This window comes from Trichogramma pretiosum, unplaced genomic scaffold, assembly GCF_000599845.2.
Source record: "Trichogramma pretiosum strain Unisexual culture from Peru unplaced genomic scaffold, Tpre_2.0 scaffold20, whole genome shotgun sequence".
In the NCBI taxonomy this organism is placed as follows: domain Eukaryota; kingdom Metazoa; phylum Arthropoda; class Insecta; order Hymenoptera; family Trichogrammatidae; genus Trichogramma; species Trichogramma pretiosum.
Window position 1 is genome coordinate 839,023 of NW_019641696.1, and position 26,732 is coordinate 865,754.

General features: G+C 39.5%; 4 protein-coding genes across 4 annotated transcripts; all 4 read left to right on the forward strand.

Moving 5' to 3' along the window:
- The first annotated feature begins 251 nt into the window (after positions 1–251).
- On the forward strand, positions 252–7,940 carry LOC106656490 (zinc finger protein 891-like). The gene is made up of 4 exons (XM_014377491.1): positions 252–286; positions 361–472; positions 560–1,156; positions 7,785–7,940. Exons 1-4 carry the CDS (start codon positions 252–254, stop codon positions 7,938–7,940), a joined length of 900 nt encoding a protein of 299 aa, XP_014232977.1.
- Positions 7,941–9,842: 1,902 nt separating this feature from the next.
- LOC106656489 (GS homeobox 1-like) lies at positions 9,843–10,959 on the forward strand. The gene is made up of 2 exons (XM_014377490.1): positions 9,843–10,170; positions 10,280–10,959. Exons 1-2 carry the CDS (start codon positions 9,843–9,845, stop codon positions 10,957–10,959), a joined length of 1,008 nt encoding a protein of 335 aa, XP_014232976.1.
- Positions 10,960–14,845: 3,886 nt separating this feature from the next.
- Positions 14,846–16,558, forward strand: LOC106656488 (zinc carboxypeptidase-like). Its single transcript, XM_014377488.1, has 6 exons — positions 14,846–15,013; positions 15,104–15,616; positions 15,715–15,805; positions 15,904–16,106; positions 16,183–16,267; positions 16,350–16,558. Exons 1-6 carry the CDS (start codon positions 14,846–14,848, stop codon positions 16,556–16,558), a joined length of 1,269 nt encoding a protein of 422 aa, XP_014232974.1.
- A 600-nt stretch (positions 16,559–17,158) lies between these two features.
- LOC106656487 lies at positions 17,159–22,614 on the forward strand. The gene is made up of 8 exons (XM_014377487.2): positions 17,159–17,189; positions 20,435–20,904; positions 20,969–21,113; positions 21,179–21,534; positions 21,599–21,650; positions 21,726–21,816; positions 21,890–22,261; positions 22,331–22,614. Exons 1-8 carry the CDS (start codon positions 17,159–17,161, stop codon positions 22,596–22,598), a joined length of 1,785 nt encoding a protein of 594 aa, XP_014232973.1. The 3' UTR covers positions 22,599–22,614.
- The last annotated feature ends 4,118 nt before the right edge of the window (positions 22,615–26,732 follow it).

Genomic DNA, 26,732 nt, shown 5'->3' on the forward strand with positions numbered 1-26,732 from the left:
ACACATAAAAATTGGTGAAAATTGCTTATCTAATGAATTTCAGTACTTTTCGTTTTCAAAACAAGATTTGTTTTTACTTCAATTTAATTTTCTACATGTAAGGGTATTCTTTTATATTATACAATGAATAAATTATTTGAATTTTAGTATTATGATTTGTAAATATTATGCAAGAAATTTAATGTAAGTTATTAAAATGTGTAACATTGTTACAGAAAGACTAATCCTTGATGAAGCTCTAAGTAAGGAAGATGGATTTGAGTGAGATGTCTAACTGTTCAGTCAGGTAAGTTTCATTTTTGAGGAAAAATTTATACAAATTTTATGAAATAATACTTAATTTTATAAATGTCATTTCAGAGTAAAAGAGGAACCGGATAATATGACGCTCGCTAAAAATCAATATGAAATAACTGACGAGTCACCAGATACTAAAAGTTTTCAATACTGGAGCTTTCAGCGAGAAAATCCAGTAAGTTTATAAAATTATATTCAAAATTTTAGATTCAACAGGTTCTATAGTCAACATTTTTAATAAATTATTTCCCATAAATTACAGACCTTTATGCTTCAAGAATATCACGAAAATTCTAAACTCATTGACGAAATAAAAATAGAGCTTGAATGTGAGGACGTGAAACCTAATTCGAACTTATTACCAGTGAAGAAAATTGAGAATTATTCTCCACATCATTTGCAAAATATAAAATATAGTAAGAATTATGAAAGTCAAAAAACAATTGAATTGGAAACTTCAAAAGTAGTGAGTAAAGAATTTTGCAATGACGATGCAAAACAATTGAGTACGAATTTTGACCCTGAACTCAACGAGCAGAATGTAAAAAAAAGAGTTAAGAAAAAGTTGAAGTATCAACGTGAACTTGAAAGGTACAATGATTCAGCGCAAAATGATAAAAACCACGCATGTGAAATATGCGGTAAGAATTACTCGAGTAAGATTAATCTCAAAAAGCACGTCAGTTCGGTGCATAGTGATACAAGATACGCCTGTGACAAATGCGCTAAGAAATACAAAAGTAAAACTAATCTCAGAAGACACGTCGATTCAGCTCACAAAAATCAGAAACCTTACAACTGTGATATCTGTGGAAAGTCATTTACAGAGAAGAGTAGTGTCAATACTCATATCGATTCGGTGCATAATCGTACCAGATACGCGTGTAAAACATGCGGAAAGAATTACTCTGGCAGGACTAATCTCGACAAACATAACTATTCGGTACATAAAAAAATTACTCATTCTTGTGGTATGTGCAGTAAGACATACACACTAAAGGAGAAACTTAAACGACATATCGATTCAGTTCATAATAAAATTACTCATCGGTGCGATATATGCGGAAAAACATTTACATATAAAGATAGTCTTCGAGAACATATTAATGGGATGCATAAAAATATTACTCATTCATGTGATAGATGCGGAAAGTCATTTAAACAAAAGAGTAGACTAAAAAACCACGTCGATTCGGTGCACAATGGAATAACTCATGAATGTGATAGATGCAGAAAGACATTCAAATTTAAGGAAAGCCTTCGAATCCATATTAATAAAGCTCATAAAAAAATTACTCATGGATGTGAAGTATGCGGAAAAATATTCTTAAACAAGAGAAGTCTTCTAGACCACGTCGATTCTGTGCACAATAAAATTACTCATTCATGTGATATATGCAAAAGGACTTTCGCTAGTAAGAAAAGTGTTCTAGTTCATATTGATAGTGTGCACAAAAAAATTACTCATACTTGTGGTATATGCAGCAAGACATTCACGCTAAATGCATCACTCCGAATCCATATTAATTCGATGCATAATAAAATCAATTTTGATTGTGATGTATGCAAAAAGACATTCTTAAACAAGCAATGTCTGAAACGTCATATCGAGACGGCACATCTCAAGATGATTCATGAATGCGATATATGCGAGAAGACATTCACACGCAAGGAAAATGTTCGAGTACATATCAATTCGGTGCACAATAAGATAAATTATGAATGTGATGTATGCGGAAAGACATACGCACGCAAAGCACAACTTCGGCTCCATATAGATACTCACGCATGTGGTTTTTGCACGTAGATATTCACCAAAAAGCGTGATCCCAAAGTCCATATCAATCAGGTGCATCATGGCGTTAGATATACTTGTGATTTATGCGGAAAGTCATTTTCACAAAAATGTCGTCTCAAAGTTCATATCGATGAACTGCATCACTCAAGCATTGTGACTCAATAAATATGCGAAATCTTTGTTGAATCGCGTTAAAAATTACAATGAATAGTCAGTAACATTTTTTTCAATAATAATATCTTTAGTTCTTGTTTAAAATTATTTAAAACTAAACAATAAATACACTTTTTTTAAAAATGAGATAAAATTTCTTTTTTTGAATCAACCTTGTTACATTTGACTGCATGATTTTCTACAATCAACAATACTAATTATGAAACCACTTATTCTATAAAACGCTTATACTTTTCGCCATCTACGTTAAAATACCTTCTACGATACCGAATGTGAGTGGAACCATTTATAGCACACAAAAATAGTGTATATACTAGACTCATCAGTTATTGTGTCCAAGTAGGTACCGAAGTTAGACTAAAACGAAAATTTTCTGAAAGAGAAATCGTTGTCTAGATAATAACGAAATTGTTCATTATTCACTTTAGCCTAGCTTATAGATATAATAAATATTGAAAAAAGTGATTTACAACTCGTTATTTAAAAGTACCCCGATGAAAATTCACAATATAACGAGACGATTGACTAAAGAATAATCACGTGAAATTGTTTAAAAAGTCCATTACCATTAATAGGTTTGTTTTTGCAGTTTTTTCGTTAAATTATGAAATATCAAGTGCGTTTTAAATGACCTGAAAATGACAATTCAATGGTTTAAAAAAAAATGTAGACTAAATTTCAACCGCTTTATGATAATACTACTTAAAGCCTTCTAATTCGCCACCAGATGGCGAATACCCTCATCTGTAAGTCTGCAAGTGACAAAATGAAAATGATTTTATAAAACAAAGCACGTTTTTGGCTATGGCTATAACGTTTTTGGCTGTGAATTTATCATCTAGACTATTTAATCTGTCACTTTTTTTAATGCAAGAAGAAAATTTAACTTTTCGGTGAGATACAGTTAAAAAATAATTGTAGTAATAATAACGATGATGATTAACTTAACATTCTTATTAATCTTCTCGAAATCATCTGTCACGATCGTCGTGCACGCTTCAGTCACCAGTAGCAAAACTCAAAAATACGTCCTCATACAAATGTAATCTCCTCCGCATCAGCAGCCGTAGCCATGGCTCTCGTGTATCATAACAAGCAAATTAAAAGCCGACCTCGTGAGAACTTGCAAAAAAGAGAGATGTATCTTACGCTTGTTAAAATATCGCACACACGAGACAAGATATCGCTGCTGCTGCTCCTACATATATATAGCTTTGATCGCTATCGCGCAATATACGTATGACGAAATATTTTTATAATGCAGTCGAAATATCGTATGATATGAAACGTCATCTCGTTCTTACATCTCGTCGGCAGCATCGGATGATAATTACACGGATTTCTCGTTGGCACGAATATGGGCCGTGCCTCCCTCGGTTTGTGTATCGCCCCACCGCCGCCTTGAATATTTTATACGCGTGCACGGCATGATGATCGGTAGTAGTAGTAGTAGTAGTAGTAGTAGTAGTAGTAGTAGTAGTGGTGGGAATAATTCAACTACGCATCTGATTCGTACGGACCCCCCTCGAGCGATAGTTTTAATGTATGCGAGAGAGGCGAAAAAGAGAAGCGGGGATGTATTATTATACACATAAGAACCGCCCATACGTGTGAGTTACTTTCTAAAAAAAAAAAAGCAAAGAAGCGGGGACTGCTCGAGCGACCAATGAGCGGTCGGGTATAAACTCGGAGAACGAAGGAAGAGAAAGCCGAGGAGGAAGGGGGCATTCACTAAATTTCCAAAACAAAAATCAGGCGTTGTGTATACATACGAACGCGTATGTTATGTATTAATAATATTCTATCGCGGACGCGCGGCATGTATACAGTATATCCTTAAAAGCTCGGTGTATATCGGAATAATATCGATTTTTAAGGAGATGTTAAAACTACGTACGTTAAACATCATCTCCATGCGATTCTTCACGGTGACGGCCGTATACACGTACGCATAATGCATTAGGGGTAATATTGGATATAAGTTTAATATAGCGCAGCACATATGCACACGTATTTAATACCATACAATAATGAACTTTTGGCTGTTGCTGCCTAAGATAGATGAGAGTGAGCGAGTATGAATTTGTTTGCTTTTGAGCTAGAGCTCTTCCTGGCCACTACTACTACTTCTATTACTATAATATATCCGCGCGCGCGCATTAAAACCCCCGGCGTAGCACGTGAAATTAAACTTACTTCCTCGGCGCAGTACTAAACACACATATTTATAATTTTTTAATGGGAGTAATTAAATTTTCATCCGCACATCCTCGACGTGCATACACACACACACACACATATATACACGCGCAAGTCTGCCTATATACACATAGCCGTAAGCAAGAGAGGAGGGACTTTTTTAATTGAATCGGATTTCGCGCGCGCACCCGAGTACTACGGCCTGTGCCGTGCTTGCAACGCACGACGACAGGTCGCTACGAGAGAAATGAATACATATGCGAAAACTTGAAGTAATCCAGGCGTAATAAATAAACGCAGCGCTCGCGAGGGAGAGAGACAGAGAGACTAGTGCATGTACATAAAAGCGACTTTTTTTAGGAGGTGGAGGAGGAGGAGGGAGAAAATTTCATTAAGAGGCTCAATAATGTATGAAAAGCGTATTAACGACTCGAGAAGGACGAGCAGGGCGAGAGTAAACTGTATGTTTATGTATACGAATGGAGTTGAAGCAGATATGCCGGGCTAACGTAAATGGGAAAAAGCGACAACTCCGTTTTTACTTTTTTTTTGGTTTACTTGCTGCGCGTAGGGAGAAAAAATTTGTTAAAAAGATATATAATTTTTGACGTAAAGGAAAAGACTCAACAATTTAAAAAATAGCGCGTCTGTCCTTTCCCCCCCCTTGTGATGCACGTGCACGTGAACCAGGTTTCGTGCGAGCGCAGCACTGGATTTGATATAATTCGAAGTATGATGCAGTGTAACGTAGACTTGGGTATAAAATAAATAGGACGTTCTCATTAGGGCTCTGCGCATAGAGGAGAATATTTTTAAATAATATAACGTGCATATACTGCGTTGCATGCACATCGTCCCTTTTGGAACACTAGGCGGCGCACGGAGTAATTTGCACTTTCGCCCATAACTATAAAACAGCCATCATTTATTTGATGCGCGCGTAAGGGGGGATCGACGCGTGGGTATCTCCTTTCAACGCATACATAATATGTAATGCATGTCAGGTTTTGAAACAACGATCCTTTTCGAAAGTCCTTCTTGTAATTTTGTAATTTGACTCATTTTGCGCAATCGATAGTTGCAAACTCTCTGAAATGTCAACTTCGTTACTTTAAAGTTACATTTTTGATTCGTTGATTTTTCAAATTAAGAATTTTTAATTTTTATATTTTTTTTTCGTAAAAAGTGTTGCCTCGGTTTCTCGTTTTAATTTCTAACGCAAGTAAAAAAAAAGATCAACTTCTGCTTTTGATACACAAGAGAGCATCTATAATTCTGCTGAAAACGACGAGACGCGCGCTTGCCTCGTTATAATTCAAAAAAGTAAATTCGTCGCAAAATACTCTCGCTCGTATACGCAGTTGAAAAAAAAAAATGATGACATTAATTTCACGTTAAATACACAAACCAAATTATTTTCTGCGCTCCAAGTCAATTTTCAGATCTTTACGCTTCGATTATACGCGTGTATAGCTATTTTCGTTCCAAAAAAAATTAAGCGTTCAACTCATCGACTCGCAGCGAGCGGAAGTTGGCGCGAGGGTGGCAAAGGTCATGTATCGGAAGCGAATCAACCGTCAAGAGCTGAGTCTCCGGGCTTAATTGACGGACAGGTGTAAGCAGCTATTATAAGGCAAACACACACACACACACACATAAACACATGACTCTGTCATAAAAAGTCCATCGCCGCCCAGGAGCTAATTTTACGCTTTATGATTTCGACGTTTGTACATTATGTATTTGGCCATTAACAGTTTGTGCGCGCGCGTTTATGTGTGCATCATCGTGCCTATTTGTAATATCGGCACCTTTCGCGCGCGACCCCGTCGAGCAGCTCGCAGAAATTACGATGGATGCATAATAATATAAAGCTCTCCAAACTCCTCTCTAAATTGCTTTGCAATAGTCGAGCCGCTGCGAATATTATAATTCAAAAATTCATGCGCATCCTGTTTACGGTCGTATGCGCGCTCGCGTTTCGACCATAATATGCGCATGCCGATGTGTGCAGCTAGCAGCGCGCTCGACGTGACACGAGAGCGATGCCCATTAACCAATCATTTATATTATGCAAATGCCGCGCGAGATGTTTTGTCGGAGTGATTCCGCATCATCGACGTGTTTTACGGCTGATCTCCATTTTGCGGTCTTGTTATATTGTATTATTGTTACGAGATAATAATTCAACAAAGCGCGCCTCGATCTAACGATTACATCGAATTGCAAATGTTGAACAATTCGAACTTGTAATGAACCCTGATGTATTCGGTGTTGTAGTTGAATGTATCATTATAAAGTTATTAATCAAAACACGAAAGGTATCGCATTACCTTTTTCCAGTCGTTTTGGAAACAATGACGAAACTTAAGCTGCGGCTTACAATTGTGGTGGATTAACAAAAAATTGATCCCCATAAGAAGGAAGCATGTTTCAACTGGTCTTAAGTTTACATCTGCTAGTTAGTTAAACTAAGCATGGATGCACTTTTTTTTACTTCCTTTTTCTTTTATTCTAAATTTAAACTTGGAGAAAATTTTCCTGGTATTGAAACAGTTTTTCCTTAGTCTTAGTTTTTCTTCCGCAAATGAGTCGAGTCATTATTATGATCTCCAAATTAGGACACATATAAAATCTCGAAGTAGCATTCAACGGCGATTATCCATTGTTGTGTGGCCACTGCTGAGATTCACGGAGTCAAATAATATGATCCCTCTAGCGCCAGTTACTTATTTTCTGTCAATATTTATCTAAATCCAATTTGTTTTCATTCTAATTCGAAAGAAGTACGCGGTAGCTATTGCCATTGTAACATAATAATTACTCAATCGAGAGTACTGAAGCCAGCAGCAGCATAGAATTTGATCGATAGGTTCCGATAGGATTTTTGGTGTTATCTCATTTGAAACAATAACAGGTGCTCGATGTTTCTTGTGCTCTGTACGAAACGATGAAATGCATCAATTCATCATTTTTGTGACTATTAAATCACATTTACCTTTCAACTTGGGAGAACATATGGTGTCCCATATGAATACACATAAATATGATTGTTCTAAGTTTAATTTACTTGATGCCACATGAAATTTGCTTTTTCGGCCTATAAGTTGTGATTAAAATTTTTTTTTGTAAATAAGTATTAAAATGAATATATACCTTATCATGTCACATCCCGGATACAGGAGCGAACATGTGTAACATACAAATACAGTGGTTATAAAATTATAATTCGCGTAGCTTAAATAATTTAAACGTTAAATCACACCCGTGACCCGTACAATAGAATAATACTTTTAACTCCATTACCGACAATCAGCCTGAGCAGAAGTGGTACAGCGTTAGGGCGAAAATTGACCTCCAGCGACAATTATTACAAATGATAGCGATGAGCACGATCAATCACGATGTGCGTCTCATACCAAGAGAATCATGGTACTCTTTAGAGTACACCGTGAAGACATCTAAAGAGTAGTCTAGAGAGTATCGAAAATATCGTTTGCACTCTTATATCTTCATTTTAATTTCACGTTATCTATGTAAAACGTGCGTTACGGCGGTTCGCTGAGTTCTTAATATTTATTTAGGTATTTTTTATTGAGCTATATTTTTCTATCTCTTTGTCATATCTCGCACCAACCAAGATGATACACGTCGTGGTTTCGCTGACGCGTGCTCAGTCAAACACCTGTGAGTGACTCGATTCAGTTTGCATTGTTTTACTAACCGCGCGTGTCACCGAAAATTCAATAGTTTTCGCTGACTTGTTTGCTTTTGTTGATAATAGACTTGGGCACGAGCTGGGTTGGTGGAAAGTTACGTCGCACGATGTAACTACGACTTTCCAATAATTAAATTCTTAAACTTTATCAAATTTTGAGATATAAAATCATTTATAATAATTAAATGTAGGCTAATTTTTCTATTTCTGATGATTGATAATATTTATCCCAACATCCTTTGCAAATATTCTTTGTTTTTTAAAAATTTCTTTCAAATATTCAAAGACTCATATTATTATTATTATTAATGGAATACTATAACTTCACATTTTATAAAAGAAATTCTAAAATATTTTCTTCACAAAAACATTTTACGGTCATCGCTTTAACAGTGAGCTTTGCTCCCGCACGTACATACGGTATTAATCGTAATTAAAAATTGTATGCAATATTGATAAACGCATTAAAATCAAACTGTCTGTCGGAATTAAAATGAATCACCGGCGCGCACACGCACACCGTTAACGAATTGTAATCATCTCTTTCTCTCGGTATATACAAATGCGAAAGTTAATGGATATAAATCGAATTATATACTATCGTACGAGCCGCGTAATAACGTCGAAATAAACGTTAATATTAATAGGGCAAATCCACGTACACAACGAAACCCTTTCGAGCGTGTAAAACCCAATTACAGCCAATTGTAGCGTTTATCAAAAATCGCGAAGTAATTTTGAATGCACATCTCAAGCCCTTCACCGTACAACACTTCGATGCGGATTTTACGATACGTCTCACTGCGTCAGTAGCTCCGAAGAGCCAAGATCAAATGCTGCATCAACTCTCATGGATCGCGCGCGGCTCGTTCTCCTCTGTCTCGCACGAACACAGGCCGCACATATTCGAAAGCACTCGGGCATGCAGAGAGCGTGTAATGGTCGAATCAAAATTAAAAAAGCAGAGTCATCGTAGTCTATCATTCGGTCGAGCTGAATGCACGCGCGTATACACTCCTAATAAGTTCGTGCGCCTAAATACCCCACTCTTATGGAAGGAAGGCAAAAAAAAAAAAAAAAATGAATTTTCATTGAGCATCGGTGGTGGTAGTAGTACCCCATATGTGCTCGAGTCGTGTGGATCATCGCGAAAGAGAAGAAGAACTGTAACAAATCTCTCGAAGTGGGGCGAGCTTATAATACTCTAGCCCAAAAAGTTTCTGTGTATGTGTGTGTGTGTGTTCATAGGGCGGAGTCGTCGTCCCTTTTTCAAATAAGAAACCCTAATACATACTGTTCGGGGCCTCGTCGTGTTGTGTTACTACCCGCTCGAGTTGTCTCGGGGTGGAGTCTATACAAAACACACGGGCCTGTATAAATATCGCACTTGGCCGAAAACCAGCGTCACTCAACGAACGTCCGGCGCGCGTGTAACATCGTCTCGTCGTATTCTCATTTTTGTGCCGTTTTCATACACGATAGAAAACACGTTCAGTGCATGGGATATAATACATGGTCGTACATCGTTGTGCATCGAATATTATTTTGTGTGTTGACATTCGTTATAATATAAAAGTGCGGTGGTCGCCGTAAGTGAATCCGGATATTAGCCCCCCCCCCCCTGCTGCTCTTCGTGTGCCCGTCGTGCTCGTCAATATGATGTCGCGCAACTTCTTGGTGGACTCTTTGATCGGCGCCAATGCCGCCGCGGCCGCCGCCGGTCCGGACGGCTATCGGATGCCGCCCCAGTTCTGCAGTCGCAACATGCCGAATTTCAACATGTTCAATTTTTTGAACTTCACGTATCAGCAGCATCATCCGGCGGCGAGGAATCAGTTGACCGGTTGCAATCAGGTTCCCCAGCAATATCCACCGAGCCCGGCTTTGGTCGGCTCGCCGATGGCTCCGTTGCCGCTCGCCGCGGATCCCATGTACAGAATGCCCTCGCCCAGTAACGAAAAATCATTGTCCTTCAATTATCCAGGTAAGACGAGTCATATTTAAAACAACGTGTGTATTATCGATGGAAATTTTTGCGAATGGTAATCTCATGGGGTTGTGTGTGTGTGTGTTTTTTTTTGTTCCATCAACAGAAAGGCACCCTACGGCCGCCGAATCGTCGCCGTCGCGCGAGAGTCTCTGCTCGACGCCGTCCACGCCTCTCTCGCCGGAAAAGCCCGGGGACTCGTCGTCGATCACAGGCGGCACGACGATTTCCAACAGCTCGAAGCGCATCCGCACGGCCTTCACGAGCACTCAGCTGCTCGAGCTCGAGCGCGAATTCTCCGCGAACATGTATCTGACGCGGCTGAGGCGGATCGAGATCGCCAGGACTCTGCGCCTCTCCGAGAAGCAAGTGAAGATCTGGTTTCAGAATCGACGGGTGAAGCACAAGAAGGAGGACAGCCCGGGTACGGGCGCGGCTAGTGCGGGTTCCGGTAACGGAGCCAAGTGCTGCTGCCTGCGCACCTGCAAAAAGACCGCCGAGTGCGCGAAAGAGGACGTCGACGCCGCCGCCGATCTGAGCGTCAAGGAGGACTCGCGGGACTCGCAGGAGGACACGAAGATGTGCGTCGAGTCGGACGACGATCGTTCGTCCAAAAGAAAGAGAGAGGACAATGACAGCGCGAGCGAGGAGACGGCAGCGGCGGCTTACAAGAGGATTAAAATCATGCAGGCAGCTGACGACTTGACGCTCGAGAAAGATTTAATAATGAGCTCGCGTAGAAAGTCGTGCACGAATCATTCCGTCGAGAGTATGGTCAAGTCGTGATTGTGTATAGGATCGATTCCAAGTGTGTTTCGTAGTAGTGATTTTTTTAGTTCGTAGCGCCAATTAAAGTATTAATGGAGTCTAGCTAAATTATGTTCCAAATGAGAAGGTGTAACGTGCGGAGCTGTCAAAATTTAACACTTTTCACTGAAAAATTCACAAGTACTCGAGAAATTAGTCATAGATCGATAGTTTCCCTAAATTAAAACCTTGACTTTCAATCTTCGAAATTAAAAAAATATTCTTGACGCATCATCTCGTAGTTACTAGCTTCATGCATTAGTTCAAATTAAGTCAAATTATTTTTCAATCGTCGTATTCTGCATAGGTTTAACATTTGTAAATATTCTGTAAATATTTGTAAATATCGAATTCATCTCTTGTGGAGCTCAATTATAGTAAAAGTCCGTCGAATGTTACTTACATTATGAAAACACTGCCGTGTGAATTGTAATTTTAAATGTACATTATGTAGTTATATGTAATTTTTACGGTTGTATTATTTAATTAATTAAATTAATTGTAATAAACTCTAGTGCTCTAAATTATCAGAAAAAGTGATAATATGTATCATAGTCATAAGTATTATAAAAAGTACATTATTTTTATATGTAAATTGTAAATATGATACCTCTACGAATAAAACTACCGAGGATACTCTTGATTCTGAAATATTTGTATTTTACTTGAAAAACCCTTCTTGCCCTTATTACCATAATGATGATTTATCGGTCGAGTTGTAATTCTCTCGGGTCAATTACAGAAAGTGTTTTGTAATGTTACACATATCATCAAACAACATAGAAGCACTGTTTGCAATAGTTCCATCATTTATTTATTATTATTATTACTATTATTGTAAAGTAACAATATTCACACTATTACCCATCTACGATACCGGTATTATTCAACCTTCAACGTTAGGATTATTGTGCGAGCGTTGTTGAAATTACGCAGAAAATTATTAATAACGTCAAAGTTCTGCAAAGCTCACATAAGCTGAGGAGATCGCGCGCGAGGCGGAGAATAAAGCAAATTTCAAACTTTGAAATTGAAAAGATGCTATTTATACCTTGGAAACAGACGAAAATCAATATTATGCTTTACAAGCGTAAATTCATGTTAAAATTAGAGAAAATATGTGGATAGCATTCATATAACTAATGTAAATCTTTGAATAATTGATGTTTTCATATTATGGTGTAATTTCAGGTTACCGAGATGCATCAGCAGCAGCAGCAGAGCTCGCGAGCTTCCTTCGTGAGTATTCATTTCTGCAGATAAAATTTAAGTTCTCTCTCTCTCTTTTCCCTCCCCCCGCGTAAGAGCCTTATACAGTTCGCTCGTTTCATTGCTTCTGGGATTTTACTCGTGAATGCAGCTCACCGCCACTCTCTGTGCATGCGTTCGTGCAAACAAATTTTAATCTGCTTTTGCTGCAAGACGAGAGAGTTTTGGAATGCAGCTTATTGATAGTTTTCGCGTTTAGTTGATTTTACTTGATTGTTTTGAACTTTTGATATGGAATTAACCTTTGACTTATTGTTTTTGATCACGTGATCAAAACGTTTTATTCGCTACTATGTATTATCACAACAAAGAGTAAGGCAGACGCTCTCGGATAAGATTGTTCCTCACGACTGCATTTCGCGATAGACGATAAAAAAGTGTAAATAATGATCATTTAATTCGACCAATAATCTCGAGAACGAGTAAAATGCGTGCGTGTACTTTGAAAATGCACCGTCATCCCGCGCCGAACATTAATACTTGTACACAAAAAAAATAAAAGTTTACGCGTACACAGAACGAACGCTGACTTTTATTGTTGCCCGAGCATTACACTTAACATTATACCTGCAATCCTCAAATCAAGCATGAGATGTTACCCCAGAGACACGACGAAGAAGTAAGTATTGAGAAGCTAGCCGAGAGTAAATACACACGTATATATCCGCGCTTTAAAAAACATTTTTTTTTAGAGAATAAAAAGAAACACGAAAAGAATGTAAAATAAAGAAAAGACACGATACATACAAAAACCGCATCAGTGGGGTAATAAAATAGTAGAGTGAGCTCTTTGTTGGATCACGGTTTAATCGGAGTATAATAGGATGTCGCCGGCAGGTACAATCCTAATACTCGCGTGAAAGGAAAACAATTTCGTCCCTCGCTACACTCACAAAAAAAGCCATCGTGTGTGCCGTTGCGCGTGCGTATGTGTGTGTATGCGTACGAACGATACACATATGCAGCACGTGAGAATTTTTGCGCTGTTGTTTGTATTTGTCACCTTGCTATTTTTTCTCTCTCTCTCTCTCTCTCGTACTCGCACTGTCCGGCCTAATGATCGATTTCCCTGGAAATTGAAAAGAGAGCGAAAAAAAACACGCGTACAGTACACCCGATGATATACGCAACGCGTGTATAAAGTGCGCAATTGTACGATTGGATGGTGTTTATGAAAAAAAAAAAAACGAAGTCAAGGAGAATAGGCGCAAAGTGAATCTCCCACGCAAAATTGAAAATTATTAGTATTTCACACATCGGTAGAAATCGGTGAATCGATTGATTCCGTGTTACTTTTTTTTCTCTTCTCTCTAAATTGAGAATTCGTACGTGTGTGTGTGTGTGTGTGTGTGATGGACTTACCCGATGATGAGAAAACGGCCTGCACGATTGTCTCATATTATCTCGACGCGACTATAAGCGCGATAAATATTTACCCATCGACGACAGATCGAGATTTCAATTCGAAATATATACTTCGAAAAATTGTCTCTCTCTCTGAATGAGAGAGCCCGAGGACCTTACACACACGTCATGAATACTATATACTCGAGCTGAATCGAGATTTCAGGAATTTTCAAAAGTGGTGAACGAGAGAGGCTCGTGAATGAAATCGAACGAAATGAATGAACGAACGAATGAATGAATGAAAAAAAAATCATATACTCAATGAATCGCTCAACAGACTGCGTGTCGCCTCCGCGCATCGCGATGTGCATGCGCATACCACCCGTGTACTACACACATAAGCGAGAGTGACCTTCCCATTGTCCGCAATCGTGTCGTTCCCATAAGCACGTAAACATCCTTTTAAACGATGCTAATAAAAAGCATATATATACACCACGCGCTGTATGTATACTGCAGCGCACAGCGTGCGACGCGCACAGATTTCGACGAAGGAGATCCCGCGAGCAGATAACCCGCTGAGATTTCCTTTTTTTTTATTATTTTTTTAAATCGTATATATACGCGAGGCGCGCACAAGTGCCACATTGTCGTTTTAAGAGTAGCAGCAGCAGCAGCAATAATGTAACTTCCAAGTTGCATTATATATTGACACATTTTTTTTATTTCTCGAATATAGAAGGCTGCAGCGTGATTTATTTGTCGATGTAAAAACTGCTCGTGCGTGATAATTTGATGTACAGTAGCGATTCTGCTACTGCACAGGAGGACGGCATTAAATTTTTTCTGAGTAGAGTGACTTTTTTCATTTCACGAGTATCGTTACAAATATGAGGTTTTAATCGTATATTAAATAATTATTGCAATCGTTTGTAAATCAACACACATGGAATTCAAAACACAGTCGTCAAATCTCATATCGAAACACCCGATCTAATCGAAGAATTCGAGGCGAAGATGTATTTAGCAGCAGACGTTTCGATGTTTGCCTCGAGTTATATTGCATCAGGCGATATCTTGTCGATCGATTCGGATAAAGCTTCGGAGCTAACGCATCCCGATAATCGACGCGTTTTTTTTTTCAACTTTATATAAAAAATACGGCACGAACGCGGCAGTTGTGCGTCGTCGAGCGACGACGACTCTCGTTTTATAAAAAGAAAAAAAAGCCAAAAAATTCGATCACGCGATGTTGCGCCGGGCTGTGTTGTTTATTTTGATCCTCATTGCGGTTGTGGCTGCAGCGGTCTCGTCGGAAAAAGTGAGCTACAAAAAGCATCGGGTCTATCGAGTGTACCCAACGACCGAGGCTCAATTGCTACTTTTGAAAAAGCTCGAGGGTAACACCAACGGCGTGGTGAGTACAAAGGAATATGTAAAAATTCTTATGTATACATTTTATTCCTTTTTTTTTTTTTATTATTAAAAAAATCCTTTGCCTTCGCAGTATTGGTATTGGATGCCGCCGAAAGCATTGAACGAGCGAGTCGATATCGTCGTGCCGCCCGACCACGTTGCCGAGTTCACACGCGCCATGGACGTCGTCGGCTTGGATTACGAGGTTTTCATCGACGACATCCAGCATCTCATCGACAACGAAAACTCGTCGGAGGAAAAAGAGGGCTGGAAGAGGTATCGCACTCTGGAGCAAATCAACGAGTGGATGAGCGCGCTCGAACGGCAATATCCCGAAAGGGTCGAGTCGTTCGTGGCCGGGCGCACTTACGAAAATAGGACGATTTGGGGCTTCAAGCTGAGCTTCGGCGCCCGGCCGAGACCGGGAATTTTCATCGAGGGTGGCATACACGCCTGCGAGTGGATATCGCCCGCGACTGTGACCTATCTGGCCAACGAATTGCTCACGAGCGAAGACGTCGCGGTGCGTCACTTGGCCGAGTCCTACGACTGGTACTTCGTGCCGATATTCAATCCCGACGGCTACGCGTACACGCACGAGCACGTGAGGCTTCGATTGAATAATTATACAGAATCTCGATCTAAAATCTATCGAAACTTAATTAACGTAATCCATTATATTATGCACCCGCTAACGCTCAGGATCGATTGTGGCGTAAAACGAGATCACCGCAAGCGAATTCAAAGTGCACAGGTGTCGACGCGAACAGAAACTGGGATTACAAATGGAACGGTGAGCCAGGACGAGTAAATTTTCTCTCTCTGGAATCGCATCATTTATTTTTTCTCTCTCCCTTTTTTTTTTGTTTTTATATTCGCTGGATTACGAAGTTAGCGGCGCCAGCCCGGAGCCCTGCTCCGGAATTTATGCAGGAACGAGAGCTTTCTCCGAAATAGAAACGTTGACGCTATCCGAGTATCTCTACTCCGTGAAGGATAAACTTTTTGCCTACTTGGCATTTCACAGCTACTCGCAGCTGCTCATGTATCCCTACTCGTACACGACGGGAAATCTCGAGAACTTTGAGGAATCCGTGAGGAAATTTTTCATCCTTTTCCATCGAGTATCTTGTTTGTTTATTAATTTTATCATTTCACGATCATATGCAGAGGGCCATGAGTCGTCGAGCTGTCGAGGCGCTCGCCCAGAGATACGGCACCCAGTTCAAGTTCGGCAACGCGGCGGAAACAATATGTACGATACTGTATTGAACATTTTCGATCATTTCGCAATGCGCGTCGTTGTTCGAATTCGATTTCATTCAATTATCCGTCAGATCTGGCGTCCGGCTGCACCATCGACTGGGTCAAAGGAGTCCTCGGATTACCGATCGTTTTCATCTACGAGCTGCGAGATCAGGGTAATTACGGCTTCCTGCTGCCCGCCGATCAAATTATCCCCTCCGGCCAGGAGGTCATGGACTCGCTCGTCGCCATGTTCGACGAGGCTGCTCGGCTCGGATATCCCAAACATCCACCCTTGTAAAATATTCAATTTTTGTACGTATAAATAAAACACATCTCGAATCTTTTTCTCTCTCTCTCTCTCTCTCTCTATTTTTCTTCTTGTTGAAGAATCGATGACATTTGCAGAATGCAAATCTCACAATAAACGGATGTACAGTGAAAGAAAAATTCCACGTCCGCGCGTACGCTCGAGCGATAATTCGAGTGCATCATGTAATATGTGACGGTCACTTCAGTGGCTACGCGCTATTTATATACCCGGGACACATACTTGATGAACCGTAGGAGAAGAAAAAAAAAATGGCATTCCAGGCTCGCGATGAGAAAAAAGCGCGCGCGCATAGCAATAACCGCCCCCCCCCCTCTCGAGAGTATACGCAAAGTGTGAATCGCTACTAGATGTATGTTTATATTTTTGAGGTACGAAGTATTTGAAAAAGTACTTAAAAAACCATAGGTGAGTACCTTGTACGCATGTGAAAAATGTCGAGAGGGTTTCTGAAATTGGCCGCGAGTGTGTGTGTGTGTGCGTGTACTTTGTTTCTTCCGTCCGATTAATGCCCGAAGTTAGTACGGGCGGCATTAAAGAAATTAGTCAATGAGCCAAGTCAAGCGGAAAATGCGGCTGGACAATGATCCGAGTTTTTCAGGTATATAAATACACTTGAGCGGTGCACACTTGCGTTGCCTCGAGCAATTTCGTCGTATGTATACAAAACGAAGTTTTGTTGAATTTGAAGTTTCAACAATGATCACGAAGCACACGACTCTTTCTGTTTTTTTTTTTTTTTTTATATACAAATGGCGAAATATTTCAATTATGTTCGGATGAGAAATTGAGTGTGTAGTAGCGCGAAGTAAATTATATACATACGCGTAAACTTCGAGCGCATGTTGGAAAACGAATTTATTATTATAATTTTGCATAGAGCCGAGCTCATGAATCTATAAGCGATAGCTCGGACGAGCATTTAAGTGTGAAGTCTTCACGCTGCAGAAACTAGTTTATATCAATTTGACGCGGCTATAATAATACGAAAGAATCGCGCTAAACGCGCGCAGCTTAGCGGCTTCGGCTTTATAAAGAGGCACCGCATCAATCGGCGTCTACTAAACATAAATGAACACGTATGCCTGAGCACACACACACACATCGCGTCAACTTTATATAGCCATAAAAGTCGGGACTCGGAAATCAACCAAGCGTTAGATTGCGTCGAGGGAAATTATTTCGCGCGCTCCGTTGTAAAAACGCTAAGCGCAGAGAGCTCATAGACTAGACGATTGTATATAATGCACGAGGCACTCGACGAATCACCGAACGAGAGGCGTTGTTGTTGGTTGTTTTTTTTTTTCATCATCATCATTCGCAACCCCGCGCGCGATACCAGGGGAGGTCAGTCAGATAGAAAATGAGAGGCTCGTACACGTACTTACTTGTACTATACACGTACTTCGAGTGACATAAATAAAGTGACGAATAATTCGTTGCCGCCGCAAAAGAGAAAGAGAGAGGGAAAGAGAGAGAAGGTTTCGCACGCACTTTTCAAAATGCTTTGCAGCTACAGCAGCAGCAGCATCGAGTGGCGCTCGATCAAAAACCGGTCAAAAACGCCTGCGATGACATATTCGAGAGAGATAGAGCTGCTGCCGTTCCTGCAGGCTATTTTTTTTTTTTTTTTTTTATTTAGAAGCTGCCATTATAGATCGAATTATGTTTATATGATGTCGTCTCGCACAGCCAGAGAAAGGGGAAAAATAATAATCGCTTCGAGAGAAAAGGTACTCGGGTGCGTAAAATATTTAATTTTTTTTTTCTTTCACCTATGCTACTTCTGTGCAAGTATAATGTAACTGCAGAAAGAAAGACGCTCGCGTGCGTTTCGTATTTCCTGCATTGTATCGCGCCGAGCGCATATAGTACGTGCATTCGTAGGTTCAAACGCAAGTATACGATGCGGACGATGTGTGCGCTTACGTAACCGCCACCACCGCGCGCGACGAATGAAAAGGTCTTTAGAATACGTGAAATCTCCATGTGTCAACCGAGAGAGCCGCCATCGCAGTAACGTACGTATGCGTATAACATGGAAAATGTCAACGTCACGAGCGAGGAGCTCTTATAAAACGACTCGACTTTAAACACGCACTGGTTTGTAACGCCGATAAAAATCTTAGGTATAGGCATGTGTGTGTGTGTGTGTGTTGCTTTCACGATGGCTGATACGCGGCGTGGACACTGCAACCGGAGAGAACAAAATTTTTATCTAAAATTCGATCGAGTTTGTATTAATCCTTTCGCGAGTGCTTGTAAACTTTTTAATTTCCCGCGCGTAACTATGATACATCATATACGCTGAAAATTCTTTAATGAGCGAGTCGAATAAACTTTTAAAATTGATGGAATGTCTCGAAATATGTACATACGAAGCGATGTATTATAGTACACGCAAGAGCTATTCGATTTGATTTTAAATCTAAGTAAGCACCGATTGCTTATACACACAAATTTTGAATGCGTTCGAAGTTGAGGATTAACCTGAGTGAATGAAATTTTCAACGCGTTGCAAAGTAAAAGTGTTACCGGCGAACATTACACACTATGAAGTATGAATTGGAATTTTCATTGAAAAGTACATCTCAAGTGGGTTGTTTTTTTATTCTGGGACAGATGTTTTTACGCCACGAAATCAGCTTGGTCTAGAAGGTTTGTAGATTTTTGACGCTTAATCGATATTTTAATTGAGTAAGAATGATTTTACAATATTTACTATTATAAACTTAAAGCTAATTTAAGGCTAATAAAATTTAAAGCTAAAGCTTAACTTTTTCTGTCTTAGTATTCGAAAATTTGACCACACCCAATCTAGAGGCAATTTATGAATTACTGCGTACCCAAAAAGAAAACTTAACGTACATGGAATTTTCAACAAGCTTGTTTCAATTCTCAATACATTAGTGTATTGTAATTTTCAAGCATAATGCGATACATTTGATGCGAGTATTGTAATTTAATTTCATGTAGAATTGCGCTATGTTCATATTTATGCATCCTACTACAACATATAACTTGAGATATTTTTTGCGCAACAATTTCGATAGACATGACGTAGTGCCACAATGTGCAACTCGTGTCGACAGAAAAAAGCGTGACATAAATGGGAACTTGAGTCACGCAGTGCCATGAAAAACTAATAAACCTATTTTTTCGCATAAATACCATGAAAATTATACCTTTTCAGAAAAAAGTCCCGATGCGCATAGATTTATTTTATAATTTTTTTCTGAACAATCTAAAAAATGTACAGTTTTTTTTTAAATTTTTCGTAAAGTACATCCCGATCTTGTCAATTTGCTCAGTTACTAATGATAAAAAATATATTAGTAATTCAACTATAGTAGTAACGAAATCTGAGTGGGAGTTTTGAACCAATTTAAAAGTTGGATAAAAGTATATTTGGCGCTATACTTTGAAAAGGTTATTCTTCTCCAAGACTGATGTTTTTTCAACAATTTTTAGCAAAATTATCTAGTATTTTAAATCATTTTCTAGACTTGAAATGAAAGGAACGATGAAAAAACAAATAAATACATTTATTTTATGCGGTCATTCTTTTATTTTGACGCCAATAAAAAAAAGGAACATTATTTAATTGTTTAAAATTGACGCGAAAAAAATGATTCGTGATGTTTTCAATCATAAAAAGCTACGAGGAAAGTATAAAAGTAAACGCTTAAACTCAGTTTTACGTCATATATTTCACGATTGTGCAAAGTTATACATTTTTATATAAAAAAATATTTTGCTTACAATAAATTGATAGAATGAGTTATACAATGGTAAAATTATCATTTTTATTCGTATTTATTATTTTTGTGCGCGATGTAAAATCAGAACTGGACCCTGTACAAGTTATTGGAGCTGGATTGGACGTTTTAACATCTTTAAGCAATCCTTTAGACTTGGCGAAATCTGCTTTTGACTTTGCTTCTTTATTATTTGAATTGAATAACAATCAGAATAATATCGGCAGTACTTTCAGTATTATCAATGACAAGTTAGATGACATTACTGGAAACCTCGACAGTTTCAGAGAGGAAGTCATGAGTAAATTAGAAAAGATTGAGCTACTCGTAGAGACGAAACCACTCATATCATCATTTTTTCTGCTTGGGACCATAATAGACAATCATTACGATGAAATGTTACGAATATTAAAAGAGAATTACACTCAGCTATTTATCGATGATTTTGTACATGGTGTTGTAAATTATCATCATTATCATGGTGTAACGCAAACCTTAAATGGTATGCACTCTACTTTATACAAAGTAGACGATATTGTTTATAAATATTCCAAAACCGTGAGTATGATTCACCATGTTGAAATATATAGAGAAACTAATTGATATTGATTGATTTATTTAGATTTCTTCGCCTATATGCCCGAGCCGCTATTCACAGGTGAAAATAGTTCAGAAATTTTATCCAGCACTTCATAACGCTGAACTAAAAGGACTTGCCATACTTGTGTACGCGCTAAAACAGATGCATGGAAAACAAACACCCGAAGGTCAGAATGAATTTACGAAAAAGTCTTTTACTCAAATTAATTAGATGTATTCTTTTAAAAAATAGAGTTAGAAAAGAATCTTGACGTCGTGAAACAAAATTTCTACAGAAGATCGAACGAAGCATTCGCAGCTCAAAAAGATACCATGGGCATGATTTCTCGCGTGCTGTGGAACTGTGAAATAGTAGACAGCCCTGAAGAAGGTGTCACTTATGAGCAGTTTGGCCCATTTATTTACCGAACATTCGAGGCCAAGGAAGCTATGACGGCACATTTTTATGAACTCTGCAAATCCATAAACGATGTTGAGAGTCGCTGTCTAGAAGAGCCTGTATATGTGTGCGATAAATACGCGCATTGTCGTGGAAAAATAATGTCTTGCAACAACTTGGCCGCAGACATCGAAGTTTGTCATGCATCGGTAATAGATTGAAAACAAAATTTTTATAAATTATGTTTTGACGACAGATTTTTTTACTATTCAGGCTGATAAAACACGTAAGTACGATTACATAGAATTTGAGGGACAGATTATGGGTATAAAAAAGGAAACGTGTAGTGGAAGAGTACATCTACACAGAACCAATGTAGGTAGACCTTTTCCCTAAAGAGCCTACGCTTCATGCCTTTGTACGTGTGAAAATCCTGATTCAAAATCGTACATCAACTTGAGAGAAGTGGTATCAAATGTGCAGGAAAATAAGTAAGATATTTGAAGGATATTAAGATTTTAAGTGATTGAAATGACTTGAATACGACCTTATCGATTGTAACAGGGTCATCACAGGGATTCGTTTTAGAAAAGTCAACGATATTCTTCATCTTCAAGTGCAACAAGCCAAACTTTTACCATCAGCTGCGATAGATCCAAAAACAAAATCTTGGGTAAAAGTCAACGCTTACGAGACGACCGATAGAGACGTGCGGGTAGGCATCGATTATCATCAATTGAGCTGGTATTCAAGATCTTTCGAGCTGGACGACGTTGAAGTCTATAAAAATACCGTCTTAACTGGTGTGAAATTCGCCGTGGATCAAGGTTTAATACGATTGGAAGTTCGAGGCACCGAATTCTCCAATACGAGCGGAAAACTCAAAGCCAATAAGCATTCGTGGCACCGTCACACGACCTCTCAAGAGCAGCTGAGGTAAATGAGATGTACTTTTTTTTCGTCAACGATCGCATTTTTATTTAACCAAAAACATTTGGTTTACAGCCCCTTCCAACTGGAATACTTGGATTTACCGCCGGAACATCCGATAAGTCAACCCGCTCTTACGGATCCAGGTCGGTACACGACTTTGTCTACGAGTAGCATGCACCATGACCTAGGACAAAGCGTAATACCATTCGTGGATTTGAAGCCTATTGCATCGAAGAATCCCGATGTTGCATTATCTGGAGTTGGATTATTTCATAAGAGCTACAAAGAAAGTGCAGCCGGATATTTAGCGCTTAAGATTTTAACTTATAATTTCAATTAAATTAACGTACCTGAAAACCGATGTATATACCTCTCATAATAAAATTTTACGATCCAAGTGCCAAAAAGTGTTCTCCTTTGTACTGTGCATTCCGAGATGTAAGTCGCACTAATTCTGGCACCGCGGAATGAGCTGTTAGATTGCGGTAGGCAAGACGCAATGTCGCGGAAAAAATGCGCTATAAATGCGAACACAAGCCACGCAATACTATTAAAAGATAATAAAAAAGGCCTAATGCGCAAGTTTATTAGCTAAACCATTTTTTTTTCACTGTTATATCCCAAATCGTTCGAGCAGTTGGTAGAACAGGGGATAACGTTCATTACCGCAATAATAATTAATTTAAATGTTTAGAAGCTTTGCTTGTATCGCTCAACATTTTATGGCTAGTTTTGGACGAACAAACGAGTTTCATCATTGACAGTAAAGAGAAATGTGCATTTAAATTAAACTCTGAGACTTGCGTATATTTATGGATAAAGGTACTCGCCATCAAGTTGTGGAGAGATAGATATCGATTCAAGACAGTTTACGGTTATTAAAAATCGTACTTTAACTTACTTATACTATTATTTTTACTTTGCTATTTGTAGATTTTATGTACAAAAATGTGTTAAATGTACTCGGCATCTAGCGGTGAAGGCTTAAAGTGGCATTGCGACGTTACGGGACAAGCGAAGGAGTCATATATATACAATAAGAATACTTTTATCGTATAATCATCTAGTTTTACTTGTCTTTTACATCAATCGATAGGATTGACCGCTTGGCGATGCGTCATCGTAGAGTCATTGAGCTATAACTACGACATGCGTTGTTTTAGAGATAGAAGAAAATAATGAGCTGTGTGCATAGGGCTCCCCGTTACCGAAGTTTACTTTTATTAGGGTACCCTCTGCTGCAATAGGCCTACATATAAAAAAACTGGTCATCTACATTTTTTTAAGCAATTCAATTGTTATTTTGAGTTTTGAGTTCTTTAAAATGCGTCTAATATTTTTTAACACAATCGCAACCTATAACAAGTGTATTTGGTGATGTACTGGTAATTTTTTGATTATCGGGCAAACATTAAAATCAAATTAATATTAAAAAATATAAAAGTAAAAGAGCTCATGAGTCTTGATAAAATAAAAGCGATAGCTGTGCAAATCGTTGGTCCATATCTTTCGAGCTCGCTTGGCATGTATAGTACGAGGGCCGCAGCTTGTCCGCCGCGCTCCAATATATGTGAGCGAGAACGCGTTAAACGCCAGTCAAGCCGGAGAGCTATTATGACGTAAAATGGACGCGCCACACGCGCTTATTTTATTTTGATATACGGCTCCACGCACGCGGCGTTGCTACGCTTACATACGCATATATATATGAGCGCGGCTTGTGGCTTTTTTGACGATTTTTGCGCGAGCTTTTGTCCATCGATCGTCATTACGGCGGGCGCCCTTGGATTAGTGCTAGCTGCGGTTTCGCCGATACACATTGCCCGTGCTCGAGTTAAATGCCCTCGTATAACGTTTCGTGTATCTTTTTGTGCGATCCGAATTTGAGGATTGTGTCAGCGGGGCAAAAGCTTGAGCCTGTAGACATAGAAAAGAGATGGTCCATCGCGATAAAAATCGACAGCGACGAAGAAGAAGAAGACACGAGGAAGAAGGAAAAACCGTCGTCCTAGTGATCGAGTATCGCAGTCGATTCTTTCTTTTCTTCCTCATCTTCTTCTTCCCTTTATTACGGGACAATGTGCGAAACTTTGTCTGCCGCTTAAGTGGCAATGTACCACACATAGAACTATACAAACTATACACCTTGTTAAGTACTAGTAAAATGCTTTAGTGGAATATTGTCTGGGGCGTCACGAGGTTGAAAGAGGCAAGGCAATATTTTTCCATTCTATTGCGCGTTCGCTTTTAAAATTCAAGGGAAACTATCAGTTAACTTCGAGACGAGACAAGCGAGCGAAAAAAAGAGAAGAAGAGCTGAAAACGCCGAAACTAAACCTGCCGCTGTCGTCCGGGCGTCAATTTCCCGACTCGGCCTCTCTCTAGTGTGTGCTAAAAGTAAAGGGCCGCGCGCCGCCGCCAAGAGATGGATGTGCGTGAGCGGCACCTTGTCGCGCCATTTATCACCCTGTCCGACCGACCGACACACCGTGAAGCTCGAGCTCGTGAAATCGTCGCGAGCGAATTTCGACGTTTAGATGCGCTTTTGTGCTATAAAGCCTTTTCGTAACGTAAAAAAAGAAGAAGAAGGAAAGAAAAAACACATCGAGCTAATATCCGATCGTTTGAACAAACACACGAGTCATTACTCGGTCATTTTTGGAGTCGTCCACGCAGGTGAGCACAACGTTATTGTCTATAGGCGGCAGCAGACGCGAGCTCGATAGCTGTTTGATCCGAGCCGCGCTATAACACCAGTAAACGTCGCCCCTGCTCGTGCGCTCGTCACACATTATTATATTTTGTATATACACGTTGTCGATGGGCCTTTGGGCTAATCATTATTCGACAATGATACGGAGGAGGATACGCGCGTGTCTGCCCGCCTGACTTTTTTTCGCGTCATTATCCGGGAGATACGCACACATAGCCCGAGACGCGTGTATCCTAGCGTAATAGGATGCTTTTTCATGGCTAATTTTTTTTTCTTTTAAAAGTCTCTCGAGAACTCTATCCATCCTCTATCCTAGCTTGTTGTTTTTTTCTGCTTCGGCTTCTTTGAGTGCTTCGTGCATTTTCTTGCCGCGTGCGCCCACTCGTGATGCGTTCGATGCTTGTTAGTGAGGACTATATCGTCGCTTGATTAAAAGGTTGTATTTCGTTTACAGAGTAATTTTCTAGGAAAAATCTTTGATGACGATAAAAAAGAATAAATAACGGTATGATACTTTGCAACGTAATCAGTATTGATATTTTACAAAAAAAAAAAAAAAAAGAAGAAGAAATCCTAGTAACATTTTTTAATCATCATCAATCACTTTTGACGAACGCTTCAAGGATCTGCGAAAACCAATCAAGCACTTCTAGATTGCTATTATGTAACCCGAAAAAAGCGCGTCCAAAAAGCAAATAATTACGCGTGGAACTCTCTTCTTTGAGCTCTTTTAGCGCGCGCTAAATCTCCACACACACAAACACACCGAAACGCTCCAATCAAAACCGTAAAAGAGTCGCAGCTGTGTTATGTGTTGGCGCTTCTGAATTTTTCTAAGAGAGAGAAAAAAAAGAAATTAAAAGAATATATCTAGCGAATTTTGCTACTGGTGTTACGAGAGCCGCATGTCCGCGGAGTCATACATATTCATGCGAGTGATCGCACCGCACGTGATAGCGACGAGAAATAGAATAGAATATACGACGACGATGGCTGTGCGACGTGTTACATACGATCGAAGATCGATCGGCCGAGGCTTAAGGGCCATATATTCAAAATCACCGCGTCGGCGTACATGGTGTTGGGTGAAAATCGACCAAAGATTAGAGGATACATGAAATTTTGACGGGAGCTTCGGGAATTCACTCGATTGATTTTATAATATAATTTTAATAATCGAGAGAAGCGTAATAACGAAATAATTAATTTGTATATTTTTTTCTAATCACTCGCGAGGGGATTAATAATAATTGCGGCCCGCGTTCACACGAATCTCTTTTCACTCTCCCAGTTTTTCCACACATACTTTTTAATACGTCGATAATTTACATATAACTCTCCCGTTGGCGGGGCAGGATTTGAATTTATATAACGTTGGTTCTTCGCTCGCTCGCTATCTCAATAAACGTGCCGAAAAATGCAGGTATTATTTATGAGGCAAGCCCCGTGTGAGTGATGGAGCTTAAAGAATAAACGATAGCTCTCGGAGTCGGGGCATTTAGTCGATGGCTCTCTCTCTCTCTCTCTCTCTTTGCGCGCGCGCGAGCACGCACACCTGTGTTTGCTCTATGCTATATGTATGAAATATATATATAGTTTCACGTGCGGCGTGTTGCAGCGGCGGCGGCGATCGGGTATAGTTGTTCGTCTTTTGCGCCACGGGCGAAAAAAAGGCGGCGGGAAAGCAGCAGCGGCAGAAGCGCCAATATATAATTCCACGCCTGCACGGAATATAGATTACCTTTCGCACACGCTTGATGC